This window comes from Lepidochelys kempii, chromosome 12 (genome assembly GCF_965140265.1).
Source record: "Lepidochelys kempii isolate rLepKem1 chromosome 12, rLepKem1.hap2, whole genome shotgun sequence".
Taxonomy (NCBI): domain Eukaryota; kingdom Metazoa; phylum Chordata; order Testudines; family Cheloniidae; genus Lepidochelys; species Lepidochelys kempii.
This window is the reverse complement of record NC_133267.1, coordinates 37881496-37905837: the sequence shown is the minus strand read 5'-3', so window position 1 is coordinate 37905837 and position 24342 is coordinate 37881496. Positions and strand designations below refer to the sequence as shown.

Genomic DNA, 24342 nt, shown 5'->3' with positions numbered 1-24342 from the left:
TCAGGCCCTGATTATGCCAGCTTTATTTCACCAGGCAATTCCCCTACAACACGGAAAAGTTGCTTGATGTTACGTAAAGAAATAACACAGATTGCTACAGACTGTTGCAATACTAAATATGGAATTATATAATAACCTATATAATAATCTACAAATCAATGAGTGTTGCAAGTTTTTAGTACCTCTGAAAATGAGCTCTGCCTTAATCTTTAGGCCTGAAAGACTTGCTTGATGCACTGTTGCCAACTCTTGCTATTTTATGGCAAGTCTTACGGGGTATCTGCTGTTTTTCTTAAAGCCAAACCCGTAGCGCCAGGATTCATTCTCTCTCTCTCATACCCTTCCCTTACTCCTCCTCTTAACCTCTCACTCTCTTCTGGCTTGTTATCCTTACATTACAAGCATGCTTAAATCTCCTCAACACCATTTTCTTCTCAAACTACCACCCCTTTTCCCTTTCATCTCTAAAATCTCTGAACCTGCTGTTTGGAGTGCCTCTCCTCCGATTCTATCCTAAAGCCTCTCTAATTCGGCCTCCACCAGTTTCACTCCTCTAAACTCGCTCTCACCCAAGTCTCTAATGACTTCTTCCTAACCAAAGCTCAAAATCAGTACTCTATCCTCAGCCTCATTGACTTGTCAGCTGCCTTTGACTACATTGACCATGCTGCTCTTCTTGAAATCTTGTCCTCCTTTGACTTCTTTGACTCTGTCTTTGCCTGGTTCTCCTCCTAAGTCTAACCACTTCTTCAGCTTGTCCTTGATCTGTCTCATCCCTTTTTCAACTTTCTGAGGGAGTTTCCAGAGGGCTCTGGTCCTCTAGCTCCTTTTCTTCTTCTACACCTTATGTCTAGATAATCTTATCTACAAACACAAATTCAACCACCACTTCTATGCTGATGACTCACAGATCTACTTCTCCACTCTAGACCTTCTCTCCAAACTAAAATCTTGGCCTGTCTCTCTGATATCTTTTAATGGATGCCTAGCATCAGATCAAGCTCAATATGTCTTAAGCAGAGTTCTTAATCTCCTACGCTTACCTCTCCTGCCCTCCACGCAACCTCTCCCTGATACTTCCTTTTTTGATTACAGTAGGTAACAGCACCATCCTGCCTGTCACTCAGGGTATCATCTTCAACTCAGAAGTCCTCACAGCCAGCTATGTCTATGTATTGAAGATCCTTTGTGCGTAGCACCTCTGAGGTATGGCCTTTCCTATGCATCTTCACAGTTACGAGTCTTGTTCAAGCTTTCATCATCTTACATCTCAGTTACTCTAAAATCCTTTTCTCTGACCTTGACAAATGCAATCTTGTTTAACTATATCCATTCAGAATGTTACTGCAAAGATCATTTTCCCGGCTCATTGCTTTGATCATGTCACCCCGCTCATTGCATCACTCTACTACCCTCTACCACTGCCGATCATGCTTACCAAATTTGTCTCATTATTTCCTTGTACTCCTCTGTCTGTCTGTCTCCATTTGTCTTCTCTTGGTTTATACTTATACTAAGCTCTCTGGGGAAGGGATCAACTTTTTGTTTTCTGTTTGCACAGCACTTTGCATGATGGGGTCCTGGTCCATTACTAGGCCTCCTAAGCGCTACACAGTTATACAGATAATAACGTCTTAATTTTTAAAGCTAGGGGTCCACAATATGACATATTCCAATACCTTTTTTACCTCACTTCTGCTTTTTCCTTTAAAATTATTTAATTACATACAAAATAGTTCTTGCATTAAGATTGTGACATAAAACTACAAAAGCCAAGGAAAGTTTCCTCAGAGTATACCAACACCATTAATTTAAAAAGCACAATGGCTTGACTTATTGCAGTAGTGTCTGGCTTAACTTTTAAATTTCCTGGCTTTTGTGGATTTGGGTCAAAATGTTAAGTTAATTAAAACATGGTTTTTTATAATTTAACGTCAATATTTACAACGTTTGCTTATATACATACATTTAAATGAACACACATGTAAAGGATTCATCTAACAGATGTCCAAAAAGGGTTTTGAATGCAGTTTACAAAAAAAGGAAGACATGTGAATCATAAATGGATGGATTACTATTTGGAGGGAAGGATTTTTTGAAACATGATTAAGAGGCGGGGGGGTGGAGAATAAGCTAATCATCTTTTTGATGAAAGAGCTGAATCTGAGCTATGTGGCACATAAATGTTCAGTGTTCTGGACTTTTTAAACTGGAGGAGATTATGAAGAATGAGTACATACTACTTGGACTTGGCCATCTTCTCCTATTTGGTGGATTTGAACCTGCTGAGCATTAGCCAGTGCATAATGTAGGGCCTGTGGCTGGTTCGGCTGGATTTCATTAGATGTTGACACTGTGCTCTGAGTACCCTCTGGAAAGAAAAAGAAAAGACAAAATCCAACCTTATTTCATTTGCACATCTCCATGCCAGTTGCCATGCAATAATGGATAGGTAGGAAACTAACAAAGAAACAGAGAGTAAGCAGATGCAGAATGTTTATGTTACCCTTATGCTTTGCCTGCAGTTTCATTACTAGCCTACAGGTCAGGTTACAAATTGAGGTACAATAAAAAGGCTTTTGTTATAGCTTACTCTCTGAAACATGACAAATTTACACATGTATTTTTGCTATAAATGCAAGTTATGCTACAACAAGAAACTCAGAAGGCAGTGTCATGAAGGTGAATGGACCATCGAAGTAGCAAATTTTTTAATTTTTCTCAGCTTCTCTAATCCTCATTCCACCTGTTCAGCATCTGCCAGCACACCATCTTCCTTCAAGGTTTGAAAGCAACTTTCTGACAGCAGGATTGTCTGGCTATGTAGACTCCCTCCTCAGGCCCTATGCTACCAGCAATCCCAGCTATCTTCGAGACAGCACTGACTTCCTGAGGAAACTACAGTCCATCAGTGATCTTCCTGAAAACACCATCCTGGCCACTATGGATGTAGAAACCCTCTACACCAACATTCCACACAAAGATGGACTACAAGCCATCAGGAACAGTATCCCCGATAATGTCACGGCAAACCTGGTGGCTGAACTTTGTGACTTTGTCCTTACCCATAACTACTTCACATTTGGGGACAATGTATACCTTCAAATCAGCGGCACTGCTATGGGTACCCGCATGGCCGCACAGTATGCCAACATTTTTATGGCTGACTTAGAACAACGCTTCCTCAGCTCTCGTCCTCTAATGCCCCTACTCTACTTGCTCTACACTGATGACACCTTCATCATCTTGACCCATGGAAAAGAAGCCCTTGAGGAATTCCACCATGATTTTAACAATTTCCATCCCACCATCAACCTCAGTCTGGACCAGTCCACACAAGAGACCCACTTCCTGGACACTACAGTGCTAATAAGCGATGGTCACATAAACACCACCCTATACCGGAAACCTACTGACCACTATGCCTACCTACATGCCTCCAGCTCTCATCCAGACCACACCACACGATCCATTGTCTATAGCCAAGCTCTACAATACAACCGCATTTGCTCCAACCCCTCAGACAGAGACAAACACCTACAAGATCTCTATCAAGCGTTCTTACAACTACAGTACCCTCCTGCAGAAGTAAAGAAACAGATTGACAGAGCCAGAAGAGTACCCAGAAGTGACCTACTACAGGACCGGCCCAACAAAGAAAATAACAGAACGCCACTAGCCGTCACCTTCAGCCCCCCACTAAAACCTCTCCAACGCATTATCAAGGATCTACAACCTATCCTGAAGGACGACCCATCACTCTCACAGATCGTGGGAGACAGGCCAGTCCTTGCCTACAGACAGCCCCCCCAACCTGAAGCGAATACTCACCAGCAACTACATACCACACAACAGAACCACTAACCCAGGAACCTATCCTTGCAACAAAGCCCGTTGCCAACTGTGTCCACATATCTATTCAGGGGACACCATCATAGGGCCTAAACACATCAGCCACACGATCAGAGGCTCGTTCACCTGCACATCTACCAATGTGATATATGCCATGATGTGCCAGCAATGTCCCTCTGCCATGTATATTGGCCAAACTGGTCAGTCTCTACGTAAAAGAATAAATGGACACAAATCAGACGTCAAGAATTAGAACATTCAAAAACCAGTCGGAGAACACTTCAATCTCTTTGGTCACTCGATTACAGACCTAAAAGTTGCAATTCTTCAACAAAAAAACTTCAAAAACAGACTCCAAGGAGAGACTGCTGAATTGGAATTAATTTGAAAACTGGATACAATTAACTTAGGCTGGAATACAGACTGGGAGTGGCTGGGTAATTACACAAAGTAAAATATTTCCCGTTGTTTATTCCTCTCCCACCCACCCCACACACCCCCTCTCCCCCTTTTCCTCAGACTGCTGGAAATGGCCCACCTTGATTATCACTACAAAAGGTTCCTCTCCCCACCCCCCCACCGCCGATGGTAATAGCTCACCTTAAGTGATCACTCTCGTTACAGTGTGTACAGTAACACCCATTGTTTCATGTTCTCTGTGTATATAAATCTCCCCACTGTATTTTCCACTGAATGCATCCGACGAAGTGAGCTGTAGCTCACGAAAGCTTATGCTCAAATAAATTTGTTAGTCTCTAAGGTGCCACAAGTACTCCTTTTCTTTTTTCTGTAATACATATACCAAATCATGCTGTTCCTTTGGATTGCCTGGCTGGAGCTATTGAAGATTACATTATATCTGCAATGCATTCAGAATTGCAACATGAAGGACTAAACTGTTCTGTTCTTGTAAGCAGGCAAAGTGTTGCCAACTCCTGTGATTTTATTGCAAGTCTTGTGTATTTTTCTTAACACTCCAATTGCTAGAGTCAGGATTTCACGAGAATCTCAACTTCCATTAAAAAAATAAGTAAATTTCTAGACCTCATGGTTGCAGAGAAAAATGTATCCTAAAATTTAAAAACTAGAAGATAAATAAAAAAGAATCGCAAGTGTATTTTTGTTAATTCCATGATTTTTAACTAATCACAATTTTTTTGAAGCCTGATTCAATTTTCTAATATTTGGGGTTAGCAATACTGAGATACTGATAAGGTCAAGAATCCTTCTCTGAAAGAAGAGAATGGAGCAGAGTGGCAGAGAATGGGGACAAGGTTTTTATGTGCACCCACAAACTGAGACACAGCTAGTTAAAGCTCAGTTACACATGGTTCTTGCAGCACACATGGTATGTCAGATCATCTACTATTTGGATGAAACTTAAAATACCCAACACAACAGGGATGATTAAAATTCAGCACCAGTCCTGAATTTCCTTCCTTTTATGTGAGAATATTATTTGGAGGGCACTTTTTGAAGTTTAACTGAGACCATAATGTCTCATGTATATAGACAGTATTGTTAACCATAAGGGATTTATCTAGTCATGTCAACATGGATTTAGAAACTTAAATGCATTTTATTTCCTTGATAGATTGTAACCACTTTCTCTATGCTATTTTGGTAAATCATATAAATTTACATTCAGGAAATTCTTAGAAATGTGGATTTCACTCCCTTCCCTGAGCAGCACCTGCACTGGACATCCGTCCCAAATCAACATAATGAGTTGCGATATCATAGCCTAATTCCTGTGCCACATTCACCCAAACTAACCCCCGTCCCTGAACCAGCGGGGGAAGGAAACAGCCCGCCCTCACACACACATACACACACACTTTCCTTAGACCAGTCTGGAGGTGAGGGGAAAATTCCTTCCCAGCTTCCCCAAGAAAGGAGCGACTAGTGCAATGCTGAGAATGGATCCTGACCATACCTGATATTTCACCACTTCCAACGGTGGGAGGGTGGGTGCTGCTCCACCTGATCCAGGTAAAAGAGGGCTTCTCCTGCCCGGCATTTACTTATATAACTTCCTCTTTCTTCTGGTCCCCTGGGTCAGCGTCCCCACTATGAGCTGCAGCTGCAGCAAAATCACTCTGTCTCTCTCTACTCCTTAACTGCCAGAGGTGAGTAAAGACATTTTAAAGTGGGTGTAAAATTACATTTACATCCACTTCAAGAGGATTCCTTACACTGCCAGAGTGTTGTAAACAGTTGTCATCCCCGTCCTGCTTAATGTGAGGTGCATTCACTGACCCCCTACTTTTACTAGAGCCTGCTTTATCCTAATGTGCTAATGTTTTAGCTGCAATGCGCTGAAAAAATAGTTTATTTAATTAGTATCTGTTCTCACACTCATTGTTTTATTAACAGACTAGTGCAAGACAACAAATTTGTGCTTTTAAACCTAAGTCTGGAAACTGAAAACCAACTCAATATGGCTAAGCTAGAATCTAGTTATCTGGTGGAAAGTGTACTTGTTTTTGTACTCCAAATAAGCAGCTTTAAATTACTTTTACATTTAATTACATAAAAGACAGTCAAGAGAAAGTATAAATAAAGCAGCCAAGTAAAGCTACCAAAAAGAGAAAAATAAATAATGTATAACTGTTGCATATTCTGCTCTAATTGTGGTTCTATTCCTGCTATTGATGGAGGCTGGGTCAGTGTGCCATATGGCTGACTATTATCCTAATTCACAGAAAGTCAGTGCTTAAATACTCGCTCACAATTTTCATGAAGTTTCATGGGTATGTGATTTCTGTATCTTGTAATACAAGTTTTTTCACAGGAATCAGGACCAAATATTTGGCCTGGGCCGAATGGACCCACACTGAAGGAAAAACAAAATCTCTCTGTACTAGTTATAAGGATCAGAGACTTTGTACTTGATGAAAAGGAGTACTTGATGTCACTGATCAGGCCCAACATATGATTTACTCTGAGGTCCAATACCAGATACCCCTGTTCAGAGTAAATGGGTTCTGCTGTTATGTATAATGTATCAAATGGGTAATGCAGAAGTCCCACAGTTTGAGGACTTCCTGACACAGGAAAGAGAAGGGAGCACCACCCTGTCTGTTTGTATAGAACATCCCTGTGGGACTGTCTGTCAATACTGACAGGTTTCAAAGTAGCAGCCATGTTAGTCTGTATCCGTAAAAAGAAATGGGTGTTACCATACAGACTGTAACAAGAGTGATCAGGAAAGGTGAGCTATTACCAGCAGGAGCGGGCAGGGGTTGACGGGACCTTTTGTAGTGATAATCAAGGTGGGCCACTTCCAGCACTTTATTCTTGTAAAGCGCTGGAAATGGCCCAACTTGATTATCACTAGAAAAGGTCCCCGCCCCCTCCTCCCCCGCCACTCTCCTGCTGATCACTCTTGTTACAGTCTGTATGGTAAAAAGAAAAGGAGGACTTGTGGCACCTTAGAGACTAACCAATTTATTAGAGCATAAGCTTTCGTGAGCTACAGCTCACTTCTTCAGATGCATATCGCCACGATATGCATCTGAAGAAGTGAGCTGTAGCTCACGAAAGCTTATGCTCTAATAAATTGGTTAGTCTCTAAGGTGCCACAAGTCCTCCTTTTCTTTTTGCGAATACAGACTAACACGGCTGTTACTCTGAAACCAGTCTGTATGGTAACACCCACTATTTCATGTTCTCTCTGTATATAAAATCTCCCCACTATATTTTCCACTGTATGCATCCGATGAAGTGAGCTGTAGCTCATGAAAGCTTATGCTCTAATAAATTTGTTAGTCTCTAAGGTGCCACAAGTCCTCCTTTTTTGTCAATATTGACACCCATCTCCCCGTAGATGGGTTTGAAACATCTGGCAAGCAAGGCAAACTGCATACAGCTCACTGACATTTATGTGCAGCGAAAGTTCTGCCTGGGACCAGACACCTTGGGTCCACTGAATGCATCCGATGAAGTGAGCTGTAGCTCACGAAAGCTTACGCCCAAATAAATTTGTTAATCTCTAAGGTGCCACAAGTCCTCCTTTTCTTTTTGCGAATACAGACTAACATGGCTGCTACTCTGAAACTTGGGTCCTGAGTCTTCCATTCAGTAACTGTTGGACTCAAGATGGAACAGAATGATGGGGTAAGAAATATGTTTCACCTATAACTTCAACAACATTTTAAAAGTGCATTTCCTATAGCCTGGAACTGATAATTGTATCAGGGAAATACTACATTTCAGAGAAAACCTTAAACCCCCATTATAAATATGTTCTTATTTCCCTACCAGGAACAGCCTGTAACTCAAGAGTATCCATGAGTTAGCAAGGCCTGCAGCCCATTAAAGAAATATTGAAATTTGTTTGTAACTGAGTAATACAAAGAGACCTGTATTTGCTGTAGTCCAGCTGTTACTTTACAGATGTTAAAAACTATTTTTACATCAACAAACTTAAACAGGGGTTGGTCAGAACTGCATATACCAAGCTCAATCTGAAGTGGGAGGAATGCGGTCAAATGTATTCAGAACTGTACATCTCTCAAGAAGCAAACTTGCTTATAAATAGACTCCAGTCTTTGGCTTCATTGCAATGGCCAGAGTTAGTAACAAAAAAGGAAGAAAGGAAAAGAGAACTCAGCAATGTCTACAAACAAAACATCCTTTATGTATAATTGTTTTTTCCCCTCTAAAGCTCTGACCAGGCAAAAGTAATATTTATCCATTTTTAAATATTCCTCATAAAAAACAAACACAAACATGAATAGCACACAGCTTGAATGGACAATATGTCAACAGTTATAAATCACTATAATGTAAACTATCTGGCCTCATATTTACAACTTTGACATAACAGAGAATCCCTGGCTCTGAGAAATTGTACAGCTGAACTCTCCTGTTGAAATTTTCCACTGCGTTTTTAGAATGGAGGATTTGCTTGGACATCATCTGAACAGTTGAGTTACTGCTGCTGTTATGGCAGCAATGTGGTATTTTCACAGCATCTTTCTTTTCAGGTGGATCAGATGCAATAGCGGCGCAGTTCTCCTTTGAACGAAAGATGCTGCTTTTACCTTTTCACAAATGGAGGGTTATGAAATGGTAAAATGTTATAAATGACTTGTTCCTTTTCCATGAACTGAAAATTAGACCCTTTAAAATCTGTGTTTACTGTATGTTCTCATGAGCCAAAAAAAGGTAAATCTCTCTTTAAAAGGTCTTTATCTGTATGGGCTAATCCTCAACACTTGAGAAAGTCACCCCACTAAAACACTTGTTTCTGTGGCATATTTTTCAAAGTTAATCCTCTTCAGGAGTTGTGAAAGGAAGATAGGATTTGTCTGACAAATGTAATTCACAACTGTTTCAAGCATGTGTGTATTTAACTTTCAACTAAGATCAATTTGAACATTCCTTATGCCAATGGAAAAACCTCTGGCATTTCCCATATCATTTTTTCTGCTGTCATTTTGCTTCATTCATTCTTTGAATTAATCTCTATTTAAATCTCCCTGTGGGTTTCTGCATCTTTATTTCTAAAGTAGTCTCCTAAAATAGACTGGTAGATATTTGTCTTCACACCCCAATTTGATTTTAAATAGGAGCTAAAAACCATAAGTGTATCTCTACTTCTCTTCAAAAACTCTGGCGGCAAAGCCACAGCTGGAATAAACTGTTATAACTCCACTGACATCAATGGAGCTATGACAATTTACATGAGTTGAGGATCTGCTCCCTTGTTTTGGCAAGAAAGGATGGAGGTTTGGATTCTGGAGCAAAGTGGTTTTTCGCTTGCTCTGCTTATTTGCATATTATTATCCAGAGTGCGCTTCCACTTCACAGTTATTACATAACACTATCGGAGCTCTACTAACAAATGGGAAGGCGGTTTTTGGTGGCCTGAACTCTTTTCTTAGAAAAAGAAGAATAAGAAAAACAGATTAAAATCAAAGATATCTACCCTTCCAAAAAAAGGGCCCAAGTACTGGCTACGTCACCTTACATCACCCTCTACTGGACAATTCACAGAAATAAAAATGGACCCAATTTGCTTCCCCCCCTCCCCCAAAAAAAAAACCCACAACAACTATGCATGTTTTTTAAAAGGATATCTGCTTAACCTATTCTGGCAGCCATGTGTATGGCTCTTGTCAGAAAAAACGAGAAACAAAAACACACACGTTGAGAACTAAAAGCCTGGCTTGGAAAAGAGCAGGACAGACCACTGCAATTAATACCTCAAGCACAACAAAGGGTGACATTTTCAAACTGAAGTGCCAGATGAAATATGGGAATACAACTTCTCCCTGAGCCCAACAATCTACTCCAATTACTTTACACAGCCCATAAATCCTGCGACTGCTGTAAACTTGCACAGCCAATTAAACGTAGAGCAATCTTAATGAATATCTTGGGGGGGAGGGGAATAGCAGTGAAAAGGCATAAGTTCATTTTTTTTCTAACTGCTTCATTAGACATATTTAGTCTAGAGATTAGTTACTTTTGAACTTTTAAGATTTCAGTATCCTGATGCAATAGTTACTCAGGCAAAACTCCCATTGACAATGCCTGATTAAGAACTATAGTATCCGTCTCATGCTGCCCTAGGCATCACAGACTAGGGGTCAGCACAGTTAACTTCTAATTGTGATATACTGAAAAGACAAGAGTAAATTTGTTAATTTTAAGATATATGATATAAAGCTAGTCACGTCATATACTGCACAAGCAGAAAAATACTTCAGTTTGAACATTTCACTCATAAAGTTTAACATGTCTAATGATAGTCAGCACAAGCATCTAGGAATGCCACTCAAGCACATGCAACCTCCTTAAATGTGAATGTATCCAGATCATTTTGACAAGGACGCACGTAACAATTCAATTCTCATAATGGGCTCTTCAGACCCCCAAAAAAGAAACCCAGGTTACAGCCAGATAGGTTTCAGGAAATCAAATTTTAAAAAATGAAGTGAATACACTACAGTAATGGTAAAAAATACCAGATCAGAAGCTCTGCAGACTGAAGTCATCTACTGGGTCACAGAATAGGACATGCTGCAGGGCAGTGACCATGTAAGCTTCTCCACATTCCCACCAACAGTTCAGTCTTCATGGCTACCCCAGTCCTTAGCCAGTCTGCTGGAACTGCCAACTAGGAGGACAATAGTGACAAGTTTTGTACCTGTCTGCTGGGAACTAGACTGCACCAAATTCATTTCAAATAATATACTGAACAGCTGTCAGATGGTAACAGCTTTGGTTACTACAAACCTGAACTACACATAGACCGGCAACCGAGAGATAAAAAATGTTAGATCCCATTACTAATCCTCTAAGCCATGCATCCAGTTCCCCTACAAATTACACGCTCAGTATAATCCTTGTCTCCCTCCTCAGAGTATGCCATTCAGCAGCACAACCTACATCAACATGGATGGTTGCAGTTCAACACATCCACCACCAGGGCCAGCTCTACTGTTTTTGCCGCCCCAAGCAGTGAAAAAACCTGTCGCCGCCGAATTGCCGCCGCGGACGACAGGAGAGAGAGAAGAAGCTGCCGCTAAATTGCCACCGCAGCTGGTGGAACGGAGAAGTTACTGCCGAATTGCCGCCACTGCGGAAACTCTGCCGCCCCTTTCTGACTGCCGCCCCAAGCACCTGCTTGGAACGCTGGTGCCTGGAGCTGGCCCTGTCCACCACACATATCCACCGAAAAGAATGTAGTTAAGCATTCTAACCCAGTCATGTATTAAGCTCTTTTCCACACGGTTGGTTATTATAAATGTACAAATTAATTAGGGCCTGCATTTTCATCAAAAGCTATTGTATAACAGCTCATTCACTGTGTTCTTAAAAGAAATGCCAGGACTAATAGAACACATTGTTTTAAATGATGGTGAGACGTGTTAGATATTTGCCATTCCCAAATATAAAAGTATTAAACTATTGCTTTGTGCTTGCCCAGTTTTGAACAAGGGCACGCAAATGTCCCATACAGAAGAGAACGTCATTGTTTTACAGCACTTAAAAAAAAGTACTAATAAGCATCCCCTGACTGAAACACACACACTGTGATTTATAATTGAAAGCTATTCTGAGATTAATCAGCCCTCAGAGATATGTGATTAAAAACATCACTGCATGCTAATTACCGGTATGTAATTCAGCTCTACGTTAGATCTTTTTCCTCATTAGTGCCTTTCATTCACTGTATTCATATAAAGATTCATCAATAATCTCAGGAGGGGAAAAAAACTAACCTAAAACTCAGGAAAACAGCTAATACAGAGACTATAGTATACCCTCATGCACACATACATACCCCAAGCCCTCACAAATATTTTTAAGCTTCTAAATGATGTTTTCAGAACAGCTGGGCTGCAATGCAGACAAACTGACACTGTGCGTCCACTTCACGTATCAGTTGGTAGAAATAATATGAAAGAAAATACATTTTCAAAAGAATACTTTCTGAACCCCCACTAACACTTCCCAAGGGGATATCAAGAAGAATTAACTATCTGGCAACCAATGAGTTTAAACAAAGCTACAAACCAACAGTTATTTTATCACCTTGAACCTGGTGAAAGGGTCAATAAAGTTTTTCCACTCTCCATTATCTGCAATGCTTTCTTATAAGCTTAGAAAATGTGTTTCAATTTGTCCCTCATTATTTGGTAAACATTATATTGCTCCCCATCCTAGAGTACTACAGGAGCTTTCTGTATAGTTTATTTCCTCCAGGACACTAGGTTGGTTACACCCAGCTCTGGAGGGACTTGCACTAGGGTGCTGCTACTGTGTGCCCAGTTCATTATTTTCTCCTCTGAATAAAATGCACAGTGTTTTGTTAGACGGCTGCTCCCACACAGAGTAAGGAGCAGCTCAGGCAGGCAGTGTACATGCTGTGCTCTGGTGTGATCACACTGAAATAGAGATGTGTTATGGACTTGGAATAAAATAAATATTCAGACTTGCAGAATATTTCTCCCCAGATAACAGTTTTGAGACATTTCAGCTTTTAAAGCCTTCGGGCCACACTGTGGCCCAGCCTAAGGCAGAAGTACGGGGAATAAGGGGTTGTAAGGCTCACTCTCCTAACTGGGCAGCCTGCTCAGATGGCTACTCTAGGCACAGGGAGGAAGATAAATTGAATAGGGCTACTAGTTCCCTCCCGCCTATGCAAACAAGTAAATGGAAAAGAGATGGAGGAGAGGTATGAACTGGGAGGAGCCAAAGTAAACTGGAAGCTCATGGGAACAATAAGGGAGTCACAGTTCTGCCAAAGAGTTTCTCCTAGGGCAGCACAGTTACACACAACCCCACACTCGGGGCTAAGGGCAAAGGTCTAGCCGTTAATAAATTGATAGTGGCTTTTAAGCTGGCTACATTTTACCAAACTCATTCATTTTGCTTAATTAAGAACATAAGAACGGCCATACTGGGTCAGACCAATGGTCCATCTAGCCCAGTATCCTGTCTTCTGACAGTGGCCAATGCCAGGTGCCCCAGAGGGAATGAACAGAACAGGTAACCGTCAAGTGATCCATCCCCTGTCACCCATTCCCAGCTTCTTGCAACACAGGCTGGGGACACCATCCCTGCCCATCCTGGCTAATAGCCATTGATGGACCTATCCTCCATGAACTTATCTAGTTCTTTTTTGAACCCTGTTATAGTCTTGGCCTTTACAAGATCCTCTGCCAAAGAGTTCCACAGGTTGACTGATCTGATCAACAGGAAAATGTGTTGACCTTCAAAATTATCAGGAACTTTAAAACAAGTGTGACAATTACAAAAAGATGCCAAAAGGATATGTAAAATTCTAAAACTAATTTTAAAATGTGCCATGGTAGAAGTGCATCCAAATCAATTGTCAACACATGCCTTGTATTGTGCAAAGAAATACATCAGTGATATTCTCAGTTAAAAACTATTTGTTTTTAAAACACATGTGTTATTCACTGGTTTCAGAGTAGCAGCCATGTTAGTCTGTATCCGCAAAAAGAACAGGAGTACTTGTGGCACCTTAGAAACTAACAAATTTATTAGAGCATAAGCTGAGATTCTTGAAGTTCAGTTCTTCCTTTCCAGAAATCCACTAGCTAAAAGACTTTTTATACAGCTGGCTTGCTAGTTATCATCATCAACAACAGAGATAAGCTATTCAGGCTTAAAATGTTAAAAATATTTGGAACTGTATGAACAGCTAACCTTGACAGATCAGATCAGACTCTACCACATTCCAGTCCACATCAAGAAAAACATAGCTGGAATATTATTTTTATTTATTGGTTGAATTATGCATTTGATTTAAACTGCTATCCTGCACTACGGACTGGAGTACTACCAAGTTTGGGGTGGGCGACAGTTAGCTGTATTTCAGAGCTGAATGGGATCTACAAAACAAACAGTTATTAAAAAAATGTGTTTTCCATTCCAACAAGGCCATCATACGTACCTCGAACATTCTTGTCTTCTGTATGCATCATGGGAAACTGATCTGTGGCTGGAAGATAAAAGTATCTTGGACTCTAAACACATATTAAAGTGAAAATATAGTCAAGAATAACATCCACCTATTGGACGTCCATGCTACTGTTCAACTATGATTTCTGCAGTACAATAATTTCACTGATAAATACCATAATGGTAGTGTTTTATATATTATTTTACTATACCGTATACCTTCCTATGTGCTGCCACCTAAACATGAGACAAGCTCCCCAAACCTATTCAACCAAGCCACCTCTCTCACCTCATTTACATCCATCCTAAAAGCTCGGTTCTGCCACAAAGCCAAGGGGACAGCTTTACAGTCCCTGATATCTAACCACCAGATAGTGATCAAACCAACAGACAAAGGGGGTGCCATTATAGTGCTCAACCATGAAGACTACATTAATGAGACCAACTGACAACTGTCTGACACCATCTAGTATATGGAATTCAAAGAAGACCCCACACCACAATTTACCCAGGAATTTAAGAATATCATCAAATCTTTCCCCAAACAACTCCAAGAAACACTCTACAAACTCGTCCCCCACAAACCCACCCCAAGATCCTTCAACCAGGGAACCCAGGCAGACTCATCATAGCTGGCCACGGCACTCTCACTGAAGAAATATCGGCACTCATAGAGCCCATCCTCAAACCACTCACTACACAAAGGGCCATCTCCCTCCAGGACACAACTGACTTCTTCCACAAACTCTGCAATGTTAACCATCTCCCTCAGAATACCATCCTCACCACCATGGATGTCACTTCCCGATATACCAACATCCCTCACAATGACGGCATCGCTGCCTGCCTCAAATATTTACAAGACAACTGTGGCACTCTATGTTTCCCAGACCTGAAGAAGAGCTCTGTGTAAGCTTGAATGCTTGTCTCTCTCATCAACAGAAGCTGGTCCAATAAGACATATTACCTCACCCACCTTGTCTTATGAAGCCTATGAAGCATTAAAAGAAACACAGAGAAACTAATTTAAAGAAACTATGTAGATATGACCATGCCTTATTGATTAACTGTAAGATATTACTGTAAACTTTGTCCTTCCTCTCCCACCCCACTTTCCTGGTCTGTTTATGACACTCACTTATCACATCCTGTCAGACTTGGACTCTCTTTGTTACTTATTTGAGTGCACAAAAGTGTGCATTGAAAATAATAATTAATATTATTCTTGACTGTGCAAATATTAGGACTCCTGTTCATTACTGTTTAGGAAGATCAACCGTAATACTTCACAAGAAACTGAGCTATAAGGCCACACACTCTTCAGAATGTTTTGATGACATCACAGTGAACACAGAAAGAAAACTGAACGGTTTCTGATGGCAGACTAATCCTGAGATGTATTTTTTATGCAAGTCATAGTCTTCCTCTCCTGTGTGAAGCAACTACCATATTTTACCTAAAAGGTAGATGTTTAATTAAAATACACATTATATACCCATTTATATAGATCACTCATTGTACTTAGTCACCTAACAGTATCTACAACTTAATTAAATCAAACAGAAGCATCTATACTAGACAGTCCAGTCATTACTGTTATTGTTGCCCAACGGCAACATTCATTGACCAGCCCAGAACAAAATTCTAAACTAAATGCCTGTCTAAGCAGGTGCACCTTAGTATGACGTGAAAGCAGTAATATACCAGCTCCAGCAAACAAGCAGAATAAGAGAGTTCCATAGGTGAGGGAAGGACAGGTATTGAGAAGACTCTACAATCTCTCCCATAGTGTTGTATCCTAAGACCTGACTAAAGGAACACTCAAGCTTCTCTTAACAGCATGGGCAAACAATAGGGAAAGAGAGAGTTTCTCAAGTAGCTGAATTTCAGACCATTCAAGGCTCACCTTACATTGCTCCCTGAAGCAAATGCTACCATAAAAAGTTGTCTGGGTTCATATGTAACACTTTAAAAAGCCATATTTGACAGCTACGTTGTCATAACTGTGAAATACAGACCTTAGATTACTTCAGAGCTGTAAAATATTATTTATTTTCCCTACTAGCTGGCAGTGGGAATTTTGCCACATCCATTATACAGTGTATATAATAAGAAACAGAAGCCTATGAATTATGGGCCTGTAATTCAACCGAGGGGTTCCAGGAATGTCAAACCAGAAAAGCAAAGCCTAAGTGGTTCATGTATTTACCTGAACACTGAGATGGAATTACAACTCTGTCATCCAAAAGTTATCTTTTTCCCCCCTCCTAACACCGCATGAATCAATTTAAAAAAAAAAATCCTTCCTCCTTCCTTTTCCCTATACTCTCATCCTGCCTCTTATCCCTTCCTTCCTGCTCTCATTATACCTCTTCCACTCTTTTCAAATCGCTGCTGGAGAAGCTTCAGGTGAAACACTACGGCTCCCACCTGTTCTTGGGATGCCATAAATGTTTTCAGAGCAGCAGCAGAGCCTGACTAGAGTTTGCTACTTTTTGTTAACAGTGTTTTCACAGTTCCTGGATGTGACGATACCTGGTGGATTCACACAGGACCTCAAACAATCCCAGGAAATAGGACCAACCATGTTCTGAGGAAAACGTAAGACACAGAAACCATGAAACCCATGGAACATTTCATCCACATTTATCAAAGGTGGAGGCTACTATTACTGTCTGTGTCCCACCACTGGCAAAGAGAATCTCGTTGCCCTGAAAGCTAAATGTGCAGATGTTTCAGTAGAACTTTATCACATTCAGGATAAAAAGACATTTTTAAAGGCTACAACGGAAAGAGAGAGAGAGTGCAGTTTTTGTTTAGATAGGAGACTACTGCCTCTTGAGTTAATATAGTGGCTTTCAGAGGACAAAATGCCCTCAACCTGCATCTGTGGGCTTTATATCTCACTGTTGGTCCTTTTTTCACTGAGCAGATTAATGAGTAATAGCTTTCCATAATGAACTCCAACACCAGTCAATATGTACATGCTAACGTGACTCTAAGGTCCACAACTATTGCATTTTATATAAAGAAAACAGTTTTGAAAGAGAGCCTCAAAATAAAATCCTATCAATAAATATAATTTATGGTAATCATTATGCTGATTCGTTGTTTTAATCTGAGGATTCTGGAAATTATTTCAAGTTTCAGTATATAAAATTGTCCATTGAAAGCAGATTTAGACATTCTTTGCGTAAGATACAGCGGTTAGTGTTAACATGCAACCAGAAACTTCATGGAGGCAAGTAAACTTACTTCCTCTTCTTTGGGCTCACCTCCAAAATGCTGCTTTTAATATATGATGTACGAACACCCCACAACACTGCTTTTAATATACGCATGAGCCAAAAATGCCCCATGAGAATATTTCCTAGGTCAACATTTTTCATTGTATTATTGTTCATGCCTATATCTATGTGGAAACATAGAACTCCCTACTAGATTTTTAAGGATGGCTGGTAGATATTTTGTGAACAAAATTAAACATGTCCTAATAAACTGTATGAACATACCGTGAAAAAAAGACTTCTTTAACAAGATTCATTTTTCTTTTATTCTTATTATGAATCTTAATCACAGATAAATATACAGCCCCTCTACTTAAAAAGCTTAACAATTGGTTACCATGTAGTGGGTATACTACATAATGGCATGAACTTGCATATAAATTATTAGTATATGAGGATTTTGTATTTAACAGCCAACATTTTTGTTTGGGGTTGGGGAAGGGGCAATCAAACTAGAACGTTATTGCAGAAAGGAGTCGAGACATTATAACCCATTGAAACTATTATGTTTCTTACCTACTGAAATCGGTTACAATTTTCATTTCAAAACAAGAACATATTTATTGATGGTTTGGTGGATGGCTTCCCTTCCTCCATCTCATGCCAGAAACACACACACACACACACACACCTGCTCGTCAACATTAAACTCTACTTGCAAGAAAAGCTGCAACAAGCCACAGACTTATTCCAAAATGATCACTTGAAATTTCATCATCGGTTTTCTCAGTTTATATTCAAGTATAGATAGTGCATTATAGCTACATAAAGATCCTGCAATTTGTAGGGTCTACATATGAGCCTCTTGTAAATGTAGATTAATAGAAGCTAATTTTATTTTCAAGTATTTTGAAAGACAAATGAATTTTTTAGGGTAAATTTCCATTTTTCCAATGTTTCTTTTACCTGAGCCACTATAAGATGAAGAAGAAGGCGTTCGCCTGGAAAAACTTTTCACCGCAAGACTCTGGCCTCGCTGTTTTCGCCGCCAAGCTGTCCGGCATTTGGAGTCTATGCTCTGCTTGATCCGGTACCAGTCGGACTCTGTAATTCCAAATTTATAGAAGAGGTGACCTAGAAAGAGGAAAAAACACACAAAAGGATAGGACACAATATAAATCCACATTCTGTGTGAAATGCACTTATCTACATGGGGGCTGCAAGGACTCTCACACATTCAAGAAGATGAAGGCATTATATGAAATAGCATCTGTTGATAAGTGCTCAAAGTCACCTCAAGGAATATGAGATGCTCAATGGCAGAGATTATCAAAACTGCAGTTGTGTGCAATTACAGCAACCATCACACAAATTACCACACACAAATCAAGTAACTGAATGTGTGCAAAATGATCAGTTGTGTATTTAACTGGCCACCAGTATATGCAATTTCCCAATTTGCATGCGCATTTGTGGAAATGGCACCATCAAGTTTGGGATGCACAGTACTGAAAATTTGATAGATGAGTTGCTCCTTGGCCAAAAGTAGACAAAACTATATTTTAACCTCCCCTACAGTCACAATTTCTATAAAACTAATGGTGACTAGATGCCAGGACTAATTCTCTAACAGGACTGATATATAAGCTAAAGTGGAGGGGCTGTCTTTTTTTTTTAAAAAGCCTTCTAGAGCAGTGTTTTTCAAAGTATGGGTCACAAGCCAGTACTGGGTCACAGAATGTCAGACACTGGGTCACCTTGCTGATTCAAATTATAACGATCGTGGCCGCGCAGCAGGGACCTGGAGAGAACAGAGGTAGGGGGTGGATGTGAACTGGGGAGGGGAGCAAGTTGGGGCTTGCAGGGCTGCTGCAAGCCTCTCCCCTGGCCCCAGAGCTCACTGCTGCCAGCCAAGAGAGAAGGACCCTTTCCCCAGAACGCTGTGCTTCCTGACAGCGGAGGGAGAGAGAGGCCCCTCCCCCAGAGCTAGCTGCTGCTGGCAGGGAGAGGGCTGGGGGGAGTCCTCTGGCCCCAGCCCTGGGGCAGCCTGCCTGCACCCCAAATTCCTCATCGCTGGCCCCACCACAGAACCTGACCCCCCAGCCAGAGCCCTCACCCCACCCCATCCCAACCCTCTGCCCCAGCCCTGAGCCCCCTCCTGCATCCTGAACCCCTCTGCCCCAGCCCCGCCCTGCAGGCCTCACCCCCAAACAGAAACCTCATCCCCACACCCTACCCTCTGCCCTACGCTGGGCCACCTCCCACACTCCTTACCATAGGCATACTAGGCTAGTGTCTAATGTTAGTTATGTAAAGTGGGCTAAAGCTGGAATGTATTGCAGTACTATGATTTTATGAAAACTCTAGTCAAAAGATAAAATTATGTTGGGTCACGGGGCATCAACAATTTTCCTCAACTGGGTCACGAGGAAAAAAATTTGAAAACCAATGTTCTAGAGCATGTCTGCTGATTCTTCAAAACCACCTAACTATGAATTGCAAGATGAAGGAAGTGACCTTTTGAAGGTATTCCTAGTGCTATCAAGTCAGGTCATTCTAAGGAAGCTTTTCTACACTTTCCTAATATAGCCGTTTCAACAGAGTATTTTGGTTTCCCCATCCACTGTGTAAAAATAAAAGGATCCTGTGAGTTAAGCTGCACAAAGATTTTCCAGTGAAACTCATTGGTTTGGTTTTGTTGCAAACTCAGTCCAGGTTCACAAGCTTTGCAGTAAACATGGGTCTGGTTTCAAGAAAAACAGAAGAAGCAAGCACCAAACATAGGGTTGTGTTTCAACTGTAACAAAAATGGTTTCTGCTTCCAGGACAGTATGGTTAAAAATAATGGAAAAGAAATACATAAGGCATTATCAGCATTTTCACTAGTTCCCAATACAGCATCGCCAGTTCTCATGATTTTATTGCAAGTCTTGCAATATTTGTTGTTTTTCTTTAAGCCCCAGTTGCCTGAAGTCATCTGATCATATGGTAATCTCAGCTTTCATTAAAAAAAAAAAAGAAGAAGAAGAAGAAGTTTCTAGCCCTCACGGTTGAAGACAAAAAGCTTGAAAGAATAAACCCTAAGGTTTCAAAAACTATAAGGCAAAAAAAGGTATGTATATTTTCTTTAAAATGTCATGATTTTGAGGGGCTGAGTCATGATTAAACTTTTGGGTTTGGCAATATTGCAATTAAATCCCATCTAACTACCTTAATGATGAAAGAGTTATGTTACAAAACCCACAACTACGACTTAGTCCAATTTCTGATCGAAAATTGAGTTGGCTGCTTCTCAGCTAAACCAATCAATAGGCCCAGCAACACAGAACGGAGTTTCCAATTCATCTCAGCTGACTATGAGGTCACTCAAAATTCCTAGAATGGAAAGACAACCATTTTTGTTAACCAATAAAGCTCTCTTTAGGCTTCCTTGGTGCTTTTTATTTTATCGGCCTGTTCACAGGGCTTTGCTAAGTGAAAGATTGCTAATAATATATTTAACTGAATATCCCAATCTAATAGGCTCAACACGTAAAAGATTATTTTGAGTCTAAATTTCTGGTTTTTAATATAAAGTTGTTTCCTATGCCCCCTCTCTTGACACAAATTGTCTCTCTTCTCAACAACCAGCTAGTTTTACCATCAAGCGTTCCATTAAGACCCTGATCCTGTGAAGTACTTAAACATGTGCTTAACTTCAAGCTTTCGCGTAGTCCCACTGAAATCATGGGGACTGCTCGTGTGGTTAAAGTTAAACCTGTGTATAAGTGCTTTGCTAGATTGGGGCTGAAAGGGCTAAAATTCTAGATTTACAAGACTGTAAACGTTATAATGTTTGCCGCTTTCTTTTAATTTTTAAATAAATGGAAGTTCTTGTAGAATTTCATTTATTCATATGCATATCTTACCACCTTTTATATATAATCTATTTGGTTTATTATAGGCATTAAGCCATTACGTTTTTTTAAGACTGGTTCTGTTTATTGATGGTCTAAATTAGCTGCATATTTGTTCAAAGAGCAACCAGAAAATGAACAAAGGCAAACTAACTAAAGACAGGAAAGAATTGGCATCAAAGAGCCCATTACAGAAGCACTGCAAGCCCCACAAGTTCTCACTGGCAACCGACAGCAAGAAAATATGCTTTTTTGAGATCATTTTATAACTACTACATTTTGCCTCAGAAAGGAGGCAGAAAATTGACTGAAACTATCAGTTGCTGTATAATATTTTCCTTTCCGTAGGTGTCAGCAAAATGAAAGCACATTCTGTACTGTAAATACCGAGACCACGTTTTTCTGAGTGTCGTCTATTGCCCTACAAACTAATATGCTGTATATACAGAAATAGGTTTATAATTTTTTTCAACAACATCCAGTAAAAGCAGTTGCGTTTTAACTCTGAGTACATCTCAGCTGCCACTATGTGCCAAAGCTTTCCAGATAAGATACACTGTCACATACTATACTGTGGCAATCACTCTTGTAACCCTGGATTTCCATATATTCCCCTTCAGTATGTACAAATTTCATTAATAAATACATTTAAACACTTCTTCAGGTCGCACACTGCCTCCAGTAGAGGTAAATCAACAAATTGCAGGTGGATTCTGGGGTTGAGGCAAGGGTATACAGTATTTGGAACTGGCAGCATAATACAGCAGGGCAAGGTTTAAGTTTTACGAAGTAATTCATGGGACATCTCAGGCTAACTGTCACTTTATACAAACAGGAATCAAACAACATAAGCTGTTGGAGACATGATGTTCAGGGCTGCAGCATGCTGCTCATGGTAGGGGAGTCAGTGCTTGCATGCCAAGAGCATATGGGAACAGATGTTGCGTAATGGGGCTGTACACGAAGGATGCCTCAGAATTTGCCATGTTGAGGAAGAATAGGGAAAGGAGGCCTCTCTCTGTTACAAATAGATAATGGATACACTGATGATATGGTGAAATGTAACAGGTAGTAATATTGAAACACTGGAAAAAGATGAGGACACCTGTTTAGAGTGAAATAGCTCACAGATGAGACAGAATTTTGTAAACCACTGCACTCATAAGCTAAACGGGAGTGAGGAGGCAAGAAGCAAATTTTAAACTAGGGAGAGAGAACAGTGGCTCAGATTTTCAGAACCATACATGCACATGTGTGCAGTTAGATCATGCAATTCATACCTAAATAACATGATGACGGAAGCCCTACAAATGGTATGGACAGACAGTCATATGGGCAACTAGGAAGGCCACCTTCCATGATAGGTATACAAGCAAGTCACCAGGGGTTCAAATGGGACCACACTGGGACCGGTTGTCTAACCTGCGGGTACAGCCTTTCCAGATCTTTCAGAAAACACTCAACCACGGGGTTGGCAAAGACAGAATGCCTAGCTGCTCCCGGATGGAAAGCAGAAATGGCTGCCAAGTGCACCTTGATAGATGATGCTGCCAGACCTTGCTATTTCAAGTACAGTAGGTAATCCAGGATGAGCGGTATGGGCCCCTGCATTGGAGGTGTACGGCCCTGAGCGCACCAGATTGCAAATCTTTTTCATTTGGCCAGATAGGTGGCCCGGCTGGAGAACTTCCTGCTACTGAGCAAGACCTCCCTAGCAGGCTCGGAGCACATCAGTTCCATGGGGTTTAACCCATGAAGCTTCCAGGCTGTGAGATGAAGGGACTGGAGGTCGGGGTGATGAAGGCGACCATGGTCTTGGTTGATCAGGTCTGGGGCGTGGGGCAGTATGATTGGGGTGTCCACTAACAGCTCCAGGAGTGTGATGTGCCTGTGTTAGTGGGGCCACACCAGCACCACCATTATGACCACCGCCCTGTCTCTGCAGATCTTGAGCAGGACCTTGTGTATGAGTGGGAACACATACTGCAGTTGTTCCATCCAGGGGAGGAAAAATGCGTTCACAAGTGAGCCCAGGCTGTGATTCTGGAAGGAGCAGAATTGCGTGCCCTTTCTGTTGCCTTGTGTGGCAAACAGGTCAACCTGGGAAACTCCCCACCTCTGGAAAATGCTGTGAATTACATCCGGACGGATGGACCACTTGTGGTTGTGTAAGGATCTGTTGAGGTAGTCCACCCACGAGTTTTGGGAACCTGGGAGTCGGAGCAGTGCCGAGTCGTCTCCACAGGCTTCAGTACTGGGGAACACCAGTGCCGAGGGTCTCTATGGCCAGAGTCCTTCCTCGGCACTGTCTCACACACAGAGGCCGGAGCGCTCTGCAAGGAAGTGCTTGGTGCCGGATCCTGCTGGCCCGGGGCCAGTTAGGGACAAATTGCTGCTTCCATCAGGATCTGCTTGAGCCTGAAGTCTCGCTCCTTTTTCGTCCTCGGGCTTCCAAAACCCTTTACAGATTTTGCACCGCTCTGTTTGATGCGCCTCCCCCAGACACCTAAGGCAAGAGTCACATTGGCATGGGCTTGTGGCAGGTTCTGCAGGGCTTATACCCTTGGGACCTAGGCATGCCCCGAAGCCCAAGAGGAGAAGAAAGGGTTTGGGGTGGGGCTGAACACCCCACCCCAACTAAAACTAATTCTAACTAACAACTAACTAATAATAATTAAAACTACAAACTGACTAACAACTATGAATAAGAAAGACTAGGGGAAGCACTTGTGAAGCAAGTGACCGCAGTTCCAACGACTGTCACTGGTGGTAAGAAGGAACTGAAGAGGCAGCGGGTCGACAGGAACCTATATTCACCGCCATGGAGGACGACTCTAGGGCTCTCCATAGCCAACCTGACAGGTGCTGCTAGGGGGAAAAGCTTTCCGATGATGGTGCAAGCGGCACACACACACCTAACT

The 24342-nt window shown here is 41.2% G+C and overlaps 1 protein-coding gene across 8 annotated transcripts in view; it reads right to left on the bottom strand.

Annotated features, from left to right (window-relative positions):
* Nucleotides 1–24342, bottom strand: part of BANP (BTG3 associated nuclear protein) — a 244583-nt gene that overhangs the window by 96818 nt on the left and 123423 nt on the right. For 6 of the 8 annotated variants that reach the window (XM_073308163.1, XM_073308162.1, XM_073308165.1 and 3 more), the window contains exons 8-10: nucleotides 18492–18659; nucleotides 14291–14338; nucleotides 2241–2371 (exon numbers count right to left, since the gene is read on the bottom strand). In XM_073308163.1, coding sequence (XP_073164264.1) covers nucleotides 2241–2371; nucleotides 14291–14338; nucleotides 18492–18659 — 347 coding nt within the window. Of the gene's footprint in view, nucleotides 1–1438; nucleotides 1608–2240; nucleotides 2372–14290; nucleotides 14339–18491; nucleotides 18660–24342 lie in introns of all 8 variants that reach the window. The other 2 variants (XR_012154540.1, XM_073308164.1) reach the window with 2 other exon arrangements.